The following is a 12,244-nucleotide window of genomic DNA, read 5'->3' on the forward strand; positions in this document are numbered from 1 at the left end:
AGGCAACGGTTGCCTGAGAGGGATGGAGAGGCAACGGTTGCCTGAGAGGGATGGAGAGGCAACGGTTGCCTGAGAGGGATGGAGAGGCAACGGTTGCCTGACAGAGAGGCAACGGTTGCCTGAGTTGCAGTGAGTCATGTTTGATCAGAGCCGGTCCTTATCTTGGCTCTGAAACAGAGTCTCTGTCTGTTTTCTCTCCTTCCTTAATGTTTAACTGTTTCCATCATTCCAGCAGCTTTGCATCATCAACCAGATTCAGCTTCATAAGCAGATCTGACTCTAAACATCAGCGGGAATCAATAACGGTTATTAATAATCACAGATGAATCATTTGATCTCTGTGAGCTTCAAGCTGCCGGTCGTTCAGATTAAAACTCCTCGGCTTGTTTTCCTCTGGTTTGACGCTCGGCGTGGAAAACCGGATAAAAAGCAGGAACGTTTCTCCCATCGTGTAGCGGATCAGAGCAAACACACTGCTAATGTTTAACCCCGCCTGATGTTTGAGCTGCTCGGTTGATAAAGTTTCAGAACCAGATAAATAATCAATGAACTCAAATCAGAGACAAACTGGAAGAAATTCTCCTTCAGCTTTAAACTCATTTAGGGCCTCAATAATAACTGGAAATAAACTAAAATTAAATTTAGCTTGTATTGAAACTTTTGATTCCTTCTTTTTATTTCACCGCTGTAATCTCATGTTGTTGTTTTTTGCCCTTGCTGAAATATGCTTTACAAATAAACTTAATGATTTTGATGGCTATCAACACAGTGACACCTTTTAATAAAAACTTGTTCATTTGTAGCATAAATGTTTAATTTAGTCTCCAAGCAGCTCCATACGATAATCTGTCAGATAAAACTAGAGTTTTTGAAAAACATGTCAGATGTAATAAAAGATGAAAGATTAAAAGTTTCAGAGCGTAGAAATGTTTAGAAACCACAATAATTATTGATTCAGAACATAAATGTATTTTTGACATATAATTATCAGAAACGGGGCTGCACAGTGGCGCAGTTGGTAGAGCTGTAGCCTTGCAGCAAGAAGGTTCTGGGTTCGATTCCCGGCCTGGGGTCTTTCTGCATGGAGTTTGCATGTTCTCCCTGTGCATGCGTGGGTTTTCTCCGGGTACTCCGGTTTCCTCCCACAGTCCAAAAACATGACTGTCAGGTTAATTGGCCTCTCCAAATTGCCCCTAGGTGTGTGTGTGTGTGCATGGTTGTGTGTCCTGTGTGTCTCTGTGTTGCCCTGCGACAGACTGGCGACCTGTCCAGGTGACCCCGCCTCTCGCCCGAAACGTTGGCTGGAGATGGGCACCAGCAACCCTCCCGACCCCACTGAGGGAAAAAGGGTGCAAGAAAATGGATGGATGGATGGATGGAATTATCAGAAACAAGCTACATGGGGTCTGGATTCATCAGTTTAATTTATTCTGATTAACATCAAATTAATGCTTGATGTTTTCATTGTTGCTGAAATCTTGTTTTTACGGGTTCATGTCTGTTGCATCGATTCTACAGGAGAGACTCAGCTTGACAGAATGTGATACTTTAATGTGATTTTATCCGTTTCTGGCTTTGATCCTGTAAACTAAACCTGGTGACGGTTTAACCTCAGAATAAATGAGACTAAACCAGTTTTAGTGTTTGCTGAGCGAAATGCTTCCCCTCCGTCTCATCCTCCTTCCCTTCCTGCCTTTTACAGGAATCTGAGGAATTTGTGGCCTTTTGGGGGGGAAATCATGAGAAAAACATTTGCTGTGATGCAGATAAGCCTCATGAATTATTTTCCAGCGAGAAACAAACAACCTAAACTATCCATCAGTTTGGACATCTGCAGTACCACCTGCAGCCAGTGGCGGCAGTATTCATTAGACTGACAAGAAGAAGCCAGATGAAGTCCATAAGTTTTCCATAAGTTCTTTAGGAGAGATAGTAAATATGATCAGAGAACCAAACTGAATGTTTCAAAGTTGAACACAGATGCACTCCACACTTTTCAGACTTTCTTTGGAGTAAATTTCACTGTCACATAAAAAATAAACTGTATTCATGTGATGCCTGCACTCCCAGCCTGAATCAGTCCCATGTCTGTATTCAGCTGGCTTAGAGGTTTAGACCAGCTGTGGCCTCAAGAAGGTCCGGTTCTGGTTCCGGTTCTGGTTCAGGTTCTGGTTCCGGTTCTGGTAGAACCTTTACTTTCTGGTTCTATCTGAGCTTCATTGAGGCAAATGAGTCTCAAAGCGGCCGACTGGGCCGATCTCAGAGCCGCTTGTGAGGCGGACATGTAGACAGAGCCGTCCTGAACAATGGAGGCCTGTCCTGGAGTCCATTCATGGGGACAGACTGCGTCCATTCAGGCGGCGGCGTGGGAGACGGAGGTTAAATGTTGATTAACTCCTCTGCCGTTTCACAGCGCTGCTTATCAGGCCGCTGCTGCTTTAAACACCGAGCTGCACATACCTCACACACCCACAGCTCTGCAGCAACAACTCGAGACACGAGGACGGCTGGACATGTCCAAAAACACTGGAGACGTCCAGAAACACTGGAGACGTCCAGAAACACGGGACATGTCCAAAAACAATGGCTGCTGGTCTGCAGCCCGGACACATCAGATTCAGCCAGATGTGTCCGGGTCCGGTCTTCCAGAGCCCGCTCTCCCCGGCTTTAGCCACATCTTCCCCAGTTAGCAGATTGGCTCCCAGCTGGTCAGTCTTGTCAGTTGTTTTCTGATCGTTTCTGTGTTTATTTGTGGCCTGAAGCCTGAAATCAAAGCAGAGAGAAACGGGCCTCAGCTGCTCCTGTAATCGGCTTCGGTCGCAGCTTTTAGAAAAAGTAGTTTCAGCAGCGCTGCCATGAGAACCAAACCCTGAAATTAGTCAGAAGATGTGATTCCTGCAAAACCCCCAAACATGTTGTGTGTCTGTCCAGCTGTGTTTGTGGGGACTTGTGTATTTATATCCCTTATGGGGACACAGCAAATTATGGGGACGTTTTGTACTGATCAAACCTTCAAAGAGGTACTTAGGGGCTCGGAGTTGTCTTTTTGTGTTAGAAAGACATTGATTCATGTTTGTTTAGACGGAATCGTGTGATTTTGGGACCTCAGATGTAGAGAAGTACAAACATGTGTGCAGCAGAGAGGGAGCCACTCTCTTTCATCTGCTGGAGAGAAAACGCTCCATTCATGTTTCTGAGCTGCTTCCAGGAGACACCAGCAGCTTATCTTCTCAATGTCCCTCAGCATTTAGTTTTCGTTTGCTCTCCTGATGTCTCAGTGGGCTGGGTTAGCTCTTAATATGGGAATAACTGTTGGTTTGGATACCTTGAAGACACAAACACCCGGAAATCTGATGGATCTAAACGGCCTATTAGCCGCGTCCCCGGAGACGCCGCGGGAGGAAGACATGATGATGAAGAGCAGGAAGGAGGAGGAGGATGGAGGAGCAAGCAAGGGTGTTTCCGATTGTTAACATACCAGCAGCGCGATAAAGACTTCACAGCAGCAGGAGGATGGGCTGAAACACTGCCCCCTATAGGCAAACACCTGCAGCTGCACAAAATACATGTCGCTGTTTCCATTCCGCTGATGAGAAACCAAACCGGTTCTTCATTCAGAGAGTCATTCTGCTGTTTCTATTGGAAGCTAAATGAGTTTACAGCTTTGCTGTTTTTTTTAAATCAGGTGCAAACAGCAGCAGAGGTTTTAAAATTTAATCCATGAAGATAAACATAACTTTCAAGGTCTTTAGCTTAAATATTACAACATTTTTAAAGTGACTTTTTAAAAGTAACAAAGAAGAAATGTATCTGCTCTGGTTCAGTTCAGAAAAGACAAATAAAATTAAAAATTTAAATAGATTATTTAAACTGTCAGGAGAAAAATCCTCAAAAAAAGCCTGAAAAAGTGAATTAAATCAGCTGCTGATCTCAAACCCTTTGCATGTAAAAGCTTGAACTGTTTATAAAGACATTTTTTTAAATACTTCATCTTAACAGTCAAACATGTCGTATCTGTCATTTTTAACACAAATTAGAAAATATTTGCATTGACTAAAAAGTCATATTCAATAAATTAGAATATTATTGAAAAGTCCATTTATTTCAGTTAATTAAAAAAGTCAAATACTGACTTGTTTTCGTGATTATGATGATTTTCTGCTTACAGTTCATAAAAACAACACATTTAGATTATAACATTACATGAGACCAATAAAAAACATTTTTAAAAAGAGAAATGTGGATTGATATAAAGTATGTTTCACATCTGATTACAGGTTGATATTTTCAAATGATTCAACTTGACGAACAAGCCTAATCAGATTCTTACAAAGATATTTATGTTTCTCTGAGTTTATGTTTGCTTTAGTTTCTATTTTTATCATTAAAGTAGTAAAAACATGTTTTCATAGTGTTTGAAACATTAAAACCCTGCATCACATTTTCATAAAAATAAAGACAACTACATTTTGACTCCATCGTTTCTTCCTCTTGCAGTTTCAGTGTTTTTATATCGACTCTTATGGGATATTTGGTACGGATTGTATCAGTTTGTACACTTTGATAATAAGGATTTAATAGTTCACAATAAGCTGCAGATATTCTACATGAGGAAATATCTTGATAATTTGATAAACGATGCTGTGAATTATTTTATTTAATCAGAAATCGTTACTGATGCACATTGAAAAGTCGATAAAAACACTAAAAACTACATTATAGCTGCAGGATGGTGCAGATCATTCACCTTTTCTCCATCAGTGGTTTTATTGTCTTCATCGTCGCCTGCAGAATGTCTTCCATCAGATTTTTCTTGATAATTTTAGGTTGTTTTCTATAATCTGATGTGGTGACATGACTCCATCTCCTCCAGCCAGATTAACGTCTTTTTTCATAACTTCACTCAGGAATCAGAACCACAACAATGTACAATATAAATATCTCAATAAACATTAAATTAAGCTAAATTATACGAGTGATTTGGATCTTTTAAGGATCATTTTTGCTGAGAGAAATGGATGGAAGTAGAGACTAAATGACAACAGGTTGTTATGGAAGAGGAAGAGAAGCTGACCTGCAGCAAACTTTGGATCAATATTTAACATAATAATTAAAACTTTGGAGAGTTTTTTTATTAATTGCTTGTTAAATTTGATTTAGAAACACAAATAAAGTAAACAAATATTACATAAATCTTTAAAATCTACTTTAAATATTCTATATATGTGAAGACAAACGGCTGTTTTAACTGAGCTGCTCTGTTATCTGGAGTTAGATTCAGTCTGTCAGAGAAACACAGAATAGAATAGAATAGAATAGAATAGAATAGAATAGAATAGAATAGAATAGAATAGAATAGAATAGAATAGAATCAACCTCAGTACCTTTCTGTTTGTCCATGTCTGTCGTTTCAGCAGCCGCTCATCTTCAGTCTCATCTCCGCTGGAAGAAAAACAGACGTCAGGTTTCCTCCTCCCTGGACTCCCTCTGTTGGCTCTGTGGGACGCACCGAGATCTGACAGCCCAGTCCTGCCCCTCACAGCCCAGTTCTGCCCCTCCCAGCCCAGTCCTGTCCCTCACAGCCCTGTCCTGCCCCTCACAGCCCAGTCCTGCCCCTCACAGCCCAGTCCTGCCCCTCTGAGACCTGAACATGTGGAGGAGGGGGGATCGTCCGTCTCTCTATGTGATGGTCAGAGTGAAAAACAAATAACCTTTGATTCTGATTTTGCTTCATATCTGTCCGTCTTTACCTCCTCTCCTGTCCTCTCAGCTTCCTTTGAGACGTTCACGTCCCTCTCTGTATTTTAGACTCAGACGCGTTCCCTGTCCCCGGTCTTAGTTGTTCCCAGTCTGCGGTGGTTTCTTTCCGTCTCCCAGCAGTTAAAAGTTAGAAGCCACTTTCTGTGGCTGCGCTTCCAAAACCAGGAAAGCTTCCAGATGTTGTTCATCTCATTCTTGTCTTAAAGTGTCCAACAGCACCATGTCCAACTTCTGGTCCTTAGCTTCTCCTTCAGAGACAGTCCAGCAGCTGTACCCTCCTCCTCCTCTTCTTCCTCAGCCTAACCTCTGGAATGTGGTTCATTGTCTTGGTGAAAACTGGATGAACATCTCATGAAGAGATGATGTTGAAGGCTCTGCGTCAATACTGCATCAGACAGCCCACAGCATGATACCACCTCTTACCATCTCAGAGCCAGATGTCAACAACGGTAGACTCGTCCATCCAGCCTTACCTGCTGGAGCCACAGCCTGAACAAACACCTCCAGTAAACAAGGCGTCAGCAGGGTTAGCGAGTTAGCTAACTCTAGCACCAAGAACGTTAGTGAACGAATGCATTTGAATCAAGTGATGCCAAACTCTTTATGTAACAATACTAATCAAAACACGTAGTACAGTAATGTCCTTAAGTTATCTACCAGCTAGCACACAGTGCTCAGCTTAGCAAAAGGCACGATGCTATTGCTAACAAAACAACAGCCAAGATGCCATATCAGCACATTGAATTCATGTCACTCGTTCTTGAAGTGATTAGTGCAAACAAAGACGCCTTTTTTCTCCAAATGTTTCAAAGTGAAACCTTTATGTGTTTTCCAGAAGGACTGAGACCAAATGGGGGGTTGAAGTCAACCTGCTATGAGACATGGTGGTGGCAGCATCATTCTGTGGGAATCTGGAGTTTTTTAAATCTGAATCAAGAGCAATCCTGGAAGAAAACCTGTCATCAACCTAAGATTACAGGACAGCAGAACATCCAGTTAGAGATATTATGGGATGGATTAGATCAGGTCAGAGTGGCCTAATCAAAGTCCAGACCAAAATCTAAATTATTTTTTCATAAGAAGATAATTAGATTTGTAAACAATCCATAAAATATTTATTTTTGAAAAATATCTCTATATTCTTATTTTTGTTGGTCTGCTATAAATAAACTAATACATTACATTAAAACCTTTAAAATTAAAAAAATACGCGGATGTGTGAATTATACCTTTTTCCAGGTTCTCTACGCGCCTTTCATCTTTTTCCCCATTGTAGAAGCTAAACGCCCCCAGCAGGTGGCGGTAGTATAACTGTTAGGATGGAATCTGCGGTGAAACCAGAAGAAGAAGAAGAAGAAGCGGAAGTGAAGCAGGTTTCCTGACGGATCAGCGGTTAACAGCTTCAACCAGCAGCTACCCAGCAGTTCAACCAGTTTCCAGCAGGACCAGACCGCCGCACTGAAGGTAAAGCTACAGGTTCTGGTTCCGGACGGGCTGCCGGGCTGTAGCTGGGTCATTCCCGCTGTAGTTTGGGAAAAAAGTGGCCTCCTGCTGTTAGCTGTTAGCCGGTTAGCTCAGAGAGGGAAGTCAGCTGATCGGCTTTGATACTTCTGCTAAGCACGATGGACCGACTCGGAACCGGATTCTGGGTCCAGCCTGACTGCCTCCGGCTCCAGTTAGGGTTCTGTCAGGCTGCGCGGGCCCGGCTCGGACCATCGGAACCGGTCTGGGTCTCACTGTGTCCCTGTTTGTCTCGTCCACAGAGTCACCATGACAGCCGCTCCCTACAACTACTCCTACATCTTCAAGTACATCATCATCGGTGAGTCCGAACCGAACCGGGTCCACTCCATGTCCTCTGACTGGAACAAGCCCACATCACCACACCTCCACCGCCGTGCTGCATTCAGCTCACCTTTAACCTGTGTCCTGATGCGTTTGTGTGTTTCAGGAGACATGGGCGTCGGGAAGTCATGTTTGCTTCATCAGTTCACAGAGAAGAAATGTGAGTGATGGTCTCCTTATCGAGCTGTGAGCCGGTTCTGATCCGGTTCTGATTGGACCGGATCAGAACCCTCTGTGTGTGTGTGTGTGTGTGTTCAGTCATGGCCGACTGTCCTCACACCATCGGCGTGGAGTTTGGGACGAGGATCATGGAGGTCCACGGTCAGAAGGTGAAGCTGCAGATCTGGGACACGGCGGGTCAGGAGCGCTTCAGGGCCGTCACCAGGTCCTACTACCGGGGGGCGGCGGGGGCCCTCATGGTCTATGACATCACCAGGTGGTTATCACACTCATACTTCAATTATTATGATTCATTCACATCTGCAGTTCTTCTTTATCATAATTCATAAACTCAGTCATTACTGAGCAACAATTTCTATCTTTTCTTGGCAAAGATGTTAAAATGTGAAGCAAATTTACAGAAAATAATTTTCTTAATTTCTGTCCAGATGATTTTAGTTCATTTCTGTAAATAAAATGTTATAAATAAACATAATTTTATTATATTTATTCATTTTAAATCTGCTCCTCTTATTGTTTTTTTAAATTATTATTACATTCTATTTATAAACAAATTTAAGCTTCTTTAAATGTATATTTAGTTTCTTTATTTGTGTTTCATAACTTATCTTTTTATTTTATTTAAATGTTTTTGTAAGTTTTCCTGTAATTGTTATTTTTCCAGTTGATATCAGTTTTGTTTATTTTCATAATTTTGTTTTTACTACAGATTTGATGCCTTATGAAAAATGTCAATATGTAATGATTGAATTTTATAGATTTTCTTAACAGTTTTAGTTTAATCATATTTATCAATTTTAGATTTTTAAAAACTGGTTTTTTAATGTTCATCTTTTTTTATCATTTAGAATTTTGTTTATTAATATTAGTATTTTTTTAATATAATTTTTTTCTGTGTAATTTAAATTCAGAAACTAAATATTTCACATTAATTTGTTGCTGCAGATGAATTTTTTTGTTTCTAGTGGAGGCTGAATAACTTCTTCTTCTGCTGCTGTTTTTCAGGAGAAGTACCTACAACCACCTGAGCAGCTGGCTGACGGACGCCCGGAACCTGACCAACCCGAACACGGTGAGACCTCTGACCTCTGACCTAGATCCGACCAGAACCAGGGATGGAAATTACGTCTCTGGGTTCTGACAGAACCAGAATGATGCTTTTGCTGTAACTCAGCTTTTAGCCACCAGGTGGCGCTGTAACTCAGCGGTTGTCCGCCAATCAGCGCTGTAATCCCGCTGGTCTCCACCAGGCGGTGCTGTAATCCCGCTGTTCTCCACCAGGCGGCGCTGTAATCCCGCTGTTCTCCACCAGGCGGCGCTGTAATCCCGCTGGTCTCCACCAGGCGGCGCTGTAATCCTGCTGGTCTCCACCAGGTGGTGCTGTAACTCAGCTTTTAGCCACCAGGTGGCGCTGTAACTCAGCGGTTGTCCGCCAATCAGCGCTGTAATCCTGCTGGTCTCCACCAGGCGGTGCTGTAATCCCGCTGGTCTCCACCAGGCGGCGCTGTTTGACTGATTGTTTCTCCGTTTCCAGGTGATCATCCTGATCGGGAACAAGGCGGACCTGGAGGCTCAGAGGGACGTGACGTACGAAGAGGCCAAGCAGTTCGCCGAGGAGAATGGTGAGGGGGCGGGGCCAAGGGGGCGGGGCTTATCTGTCAGACAGGAAGTGGTTCTGATCCGATCTCTCTGCTTCCTGTTGGTTCAGGTCTGCTGTTCCTGGAAGCCAGCGCCAAGACGTAAGAGTCGGACCGCCTCAGGTTCTGTTAGTGTGAGAAATGCTGCTTCACTCCTGGTTCTGGTTCTGGTTCTGTTCCCCAGAGGAGAGAACGTGGAGGAGGCGTTCCTGGAGGCGGCCAAGAAGATCTACCAGAACATCCAGGACGGCAGTTTGGACCTGAACGCGGCCGAGTCCGGCGTCCAGCACAAGCCGTCGGCGCCGCAGGGCGGCCGGCTCAACGCCGACAGCCAGCCGGCCAAGGAGGGCTGCAGCTGCTAGCCTCAGAACCGGACCGGTACCGGACCTGACCCGACCTGATCGGAACCGCCACACAACCGGTTCCATCAGAACCCAAATCACTGATCCAATCAGCTTCACTAAATCATGTCTCTGATCCTCCTCTGGTACCAGAACCAGTCCAGCTCCGAGTCCGGACCCGGTCAGAACCCGAACCCCTCTCAGAACAAAAGACTAGGATCCAATCAGAACCACAGCCGGGTCACTAAGGACTCCAGCTGAACCCAGAAGGTTCTCCTCTTAAAATCCTGAGACCCGGTCAGGACCGGTACCGGTCCACATCCGGTCCTGTCCGGGTCAGATCAGTCCACAAACATCAGGTTGAGTCTGTCAGATTCCAGGGACCCACCAGGAAAATAGAACCGGGTCCCAAACCGGGCCGTCCAGAACCCAACACTCAGAACCATATGGATCCAGGTCGGTCCAGAATCCAGTTCATGACCTTTAGAACCACAAATTCTGGATTTCCCGACCGGTTCCGGGTTTCTTTTGGTTCTGGTCTCGACCCGGGTTTGCCGACTCCAGATGTTTCTCCAATTTAAAAATAAAATGTCGTCGTCCTGGTTCTGAAAGTTCTGCGGCTAACCGGACTTTATCTGATCTGATGAAATTACTGCAAAATTCTAGAAATAAAAACCAGATCAATCTTAAAAGTGCGTCTCACTTCCAGATGGGAATCTGACCTTTGACCTGGTGCAGCTTTTCTGACCGATTTCAGATTAAAATCGGACCCAGTTTCCCATCAGGAACCGGTTCGGTTCTGATCCATCGCTCCATTTTGACCCGGTTCTGAGCTGGTTCTGGTACCTCTCAGGTCCAGCTGTGCGTATCCGGGGAACTCTCTGCTGATTGGTGGACGCTCGGCTCCATGTTTTTATAACGCAGCTTCCTCCTCCTCCTCTTCCTCAGTCCATCAGCAGAACAATGAGATCATCTTCATCCTCCTCCTCATCATCATGAACTTCCTTCTTCCTTCTCAGCACTTTAAGTTTGTGAAGTTTGTCGGGACCAAAGAGTCGGAAGGTTTCTGGAAAGGTTCTGTTGGTTCTGCCGCCTTAAAGCTTCGCTCACCAAAGGAAAACAGAGAAGCATGACATGACTACACTAACCTCGTCCCGCCAGCAGGGGGCGCACATCGACCGCCGCGCTCTGGCTGCATCATGAGCTGCACATTTCTTCTTCTCTGTTTTTGATTTTCTGTCTGCTAGCGCCTCCATCCAGCTTCTCATGATTCTTTTATTTATATGAAATTGTTGTGATTCTTCTTCAGCTGTCATTAAACCGCGGGGACTCAGTTGTTATTTGTAAATAAAGTATAAATACTGTACGTTACAACAGGCCTGCTGTGGTTTGTCTGGACTTCGCTCTGCTGCCGATAGAGGGCGACACGTCCAGTTTGGACTTTCGGTTCTGATCCGACAGATCATGTAGAAATAAGAATTTAAAATGTGCCAAATGCTGCCATCTAGTGTTCAGCTTGTGTAGAGCAGGCAGTGGTGGCTAAAGCTAATGCTAAGACAGTCACACAGTACAGTCAGTATAAAGTATATTTTATAACTTGGTTCTGTTTGCCTTCTCCTGCAAACAGAACCAATGATTACAACCATAATCAATGATTATGGTTGTAATCATTGATAGTATTTTTATTGATTAAATGAGTAAAAACAATTAGTGAATAAATAGAGGCTAGAAATTAAATGTTTTGTTTAATGTCAATGTTTTGTGTTTTTAATGATAAAAAGGTTCCACTGCATTCATAAATAAGTGACTGCAAATAATGACACGAGCAGCGACTCAGCAGGAAGTCCTCCAGCAGGAGAAGCCGCCATGTTTGATCCCAGACAAACAGGAAGTCAGGGATTAAATCTGATCGGCTTTAAATGTGAAATCTGGATTTATTCCATCTTTTTCCTGCGTCGGATTTTATCATTTTTTAAACCAGAACATTTTCTAAATTGAAGCAAATAAATTCAAATCTGAACATTTACTTTAAAAAAAGAAGAAAAATGTGTTTTTATTTTTCAGGTTTGGGGGTTTTAATGTCTCTCTGGTCCGGTCCGGTCCAACTGGGCTCAAAGTGCCGTTCAGGCTCAATGGACGTCAGCAGCTTTGTTGTTGTCATGGCAACATGGTGGGGGGTTAGCGGTCCTGGTCCGACGCCATCGGAGCGTCTCTACGTGGTTCTGGTCTTGGAGGCGGGTTCTGTCTCGTACTCGATCTCCACGAACGCTCGCTTCCTCCTCGGCGCCGACCCGTTGGCCGGAGATTTCCCTTTAGACCGCGAGGCCTTCGTCTCCACCTCCATCTCCTCCTCTTCCTCACTGGAGTCCTGCTGCTCCTCCTCATCGCTGCTCGTCTTCAGCTTGTTCATGTCCTGGGAGACAAAGACCAGTTAGAACCGCCGTACTTCCTGAAGTTAAAAGATCTACTTCCTGTCTACTT

At 43.9% G+C, this 12,244-nt stretch overlaps 3 protein-coding genes across 7 annotated transcripts in view; 1 reads left to right on the forward strand and 2 right to left on the reverse strand.

Moving 5' to 3' along the window:
* LOC103470773 (actin filament-associated protein 1-like 2) overlaps positions 1-7,069 on the reverse strand; it is an 18,667-nt gene extending 11,598 nt beyond the window's left edge. For 2 of the 5 annotated variants that reach the window (XM_017306586.1, XM_008419436.2), the window contains exon 1: positions 5,385-5,590. In XM_017306586.1, the coding sequence (XP_017162075.1) occupies positions 5,385-5,400 (16 nt within the window). In that variant the 5' untranslated portion in view covers positions 5,401-5,590. Of the gene's footprint in view, positions 1-5,384; positions 5,591-5,750; positions 6,701-6,989 lie in introns of those variants that run through there. The other 3 variants (XM_008419437.2, XM_008419438.2, XM_008419439.2) reach the window with 3 other exon arrangements.
* A 44-nt stretch (positions 7,070-7,113) lies between these two features.
* On the forward strand, positions 7,114-11,134 carry LOC103470772 (ras-related protein Rab-14-like). Its single transcript, XM_008419435.2, has 8 exons — positions 7,114-7,224; positions 7,524-7,582; positions 7,712-7,765; positions 7,864-8,041; positions 8,791-8,857; positions 9,320-9,407; positions 9,494-9,524; positions 9,607-11,134. The coding sequence occupies exons 2-8, from the start codon at positions 7,531-7,533 to the stop codon at positions 9,782-9,784; spliced, it is 648 nt and encodes a 215-aa protein (XP_008417657.1). The 5' UTR covers positions 7,114-7,224; positions 7,524-7,530; the 3' UTR covers positions 9,785-11,134.
* Positions 11,135-11,792: 658 nt separating this feature from the next.
* The window catches only part of mak16 (MAK16 homolog (S. cerevisiae)), a 4,599-nt gene continuing 4,147 nt past the window's right edge, over positions 11,793-12,244 (reverse strand). The window contains exon 10 of the mRNA XM_008419434.1: positions 11,793-12,176. Coding sequence (XP_008417656.1) covers positions 11,976-12,176 — 201 coding nt within the window. The 3' untranslated portion in view covers positions 11,793-11,975. The remainder of the gene's footprint in view (positions 12,177-12,244) is intronic.

Source organism: Poecilia reticulata, linkage group LG9, assembly GCF_000633615.1.
Source record: "Poecilia reticulata strain Guanapo linkage group LG9, Guppy_female_1.0+MT, whole genome shotgun sequence".
Lineage (NCBI taxonomy): Eukaryota > Metazoa > Chordata > Actinopteri > Cyprinodontiformes > Poeciliidae > Poecilia > Poecilia reticulata.

Bases quoted from the DNA above. Each gene is read 5' to 3' on its own strand.
- LOC103470772 (XM_008419435.2), top strand. From the start codon at position 7,531: ATGACAGCCGCTCCCTACAACTACTCCTACATCTTCAAGTACATCATC. The intron at 7,766-7,863 runs GTGAGTGATGGT...GTGTGTGTTCAG, and splicing joins TCAGTTCACAGAGAAGAAAT to TCATGGCCGACTGTCCTCAC. The intron at 9,525-9,606 runs GTAAGAGTCGGA...TCTGTTCCCCAG, and splicing joins CTGGAAGCCAGCGCCAAGAC to AGGAGAGAACGTGGAGGAGG.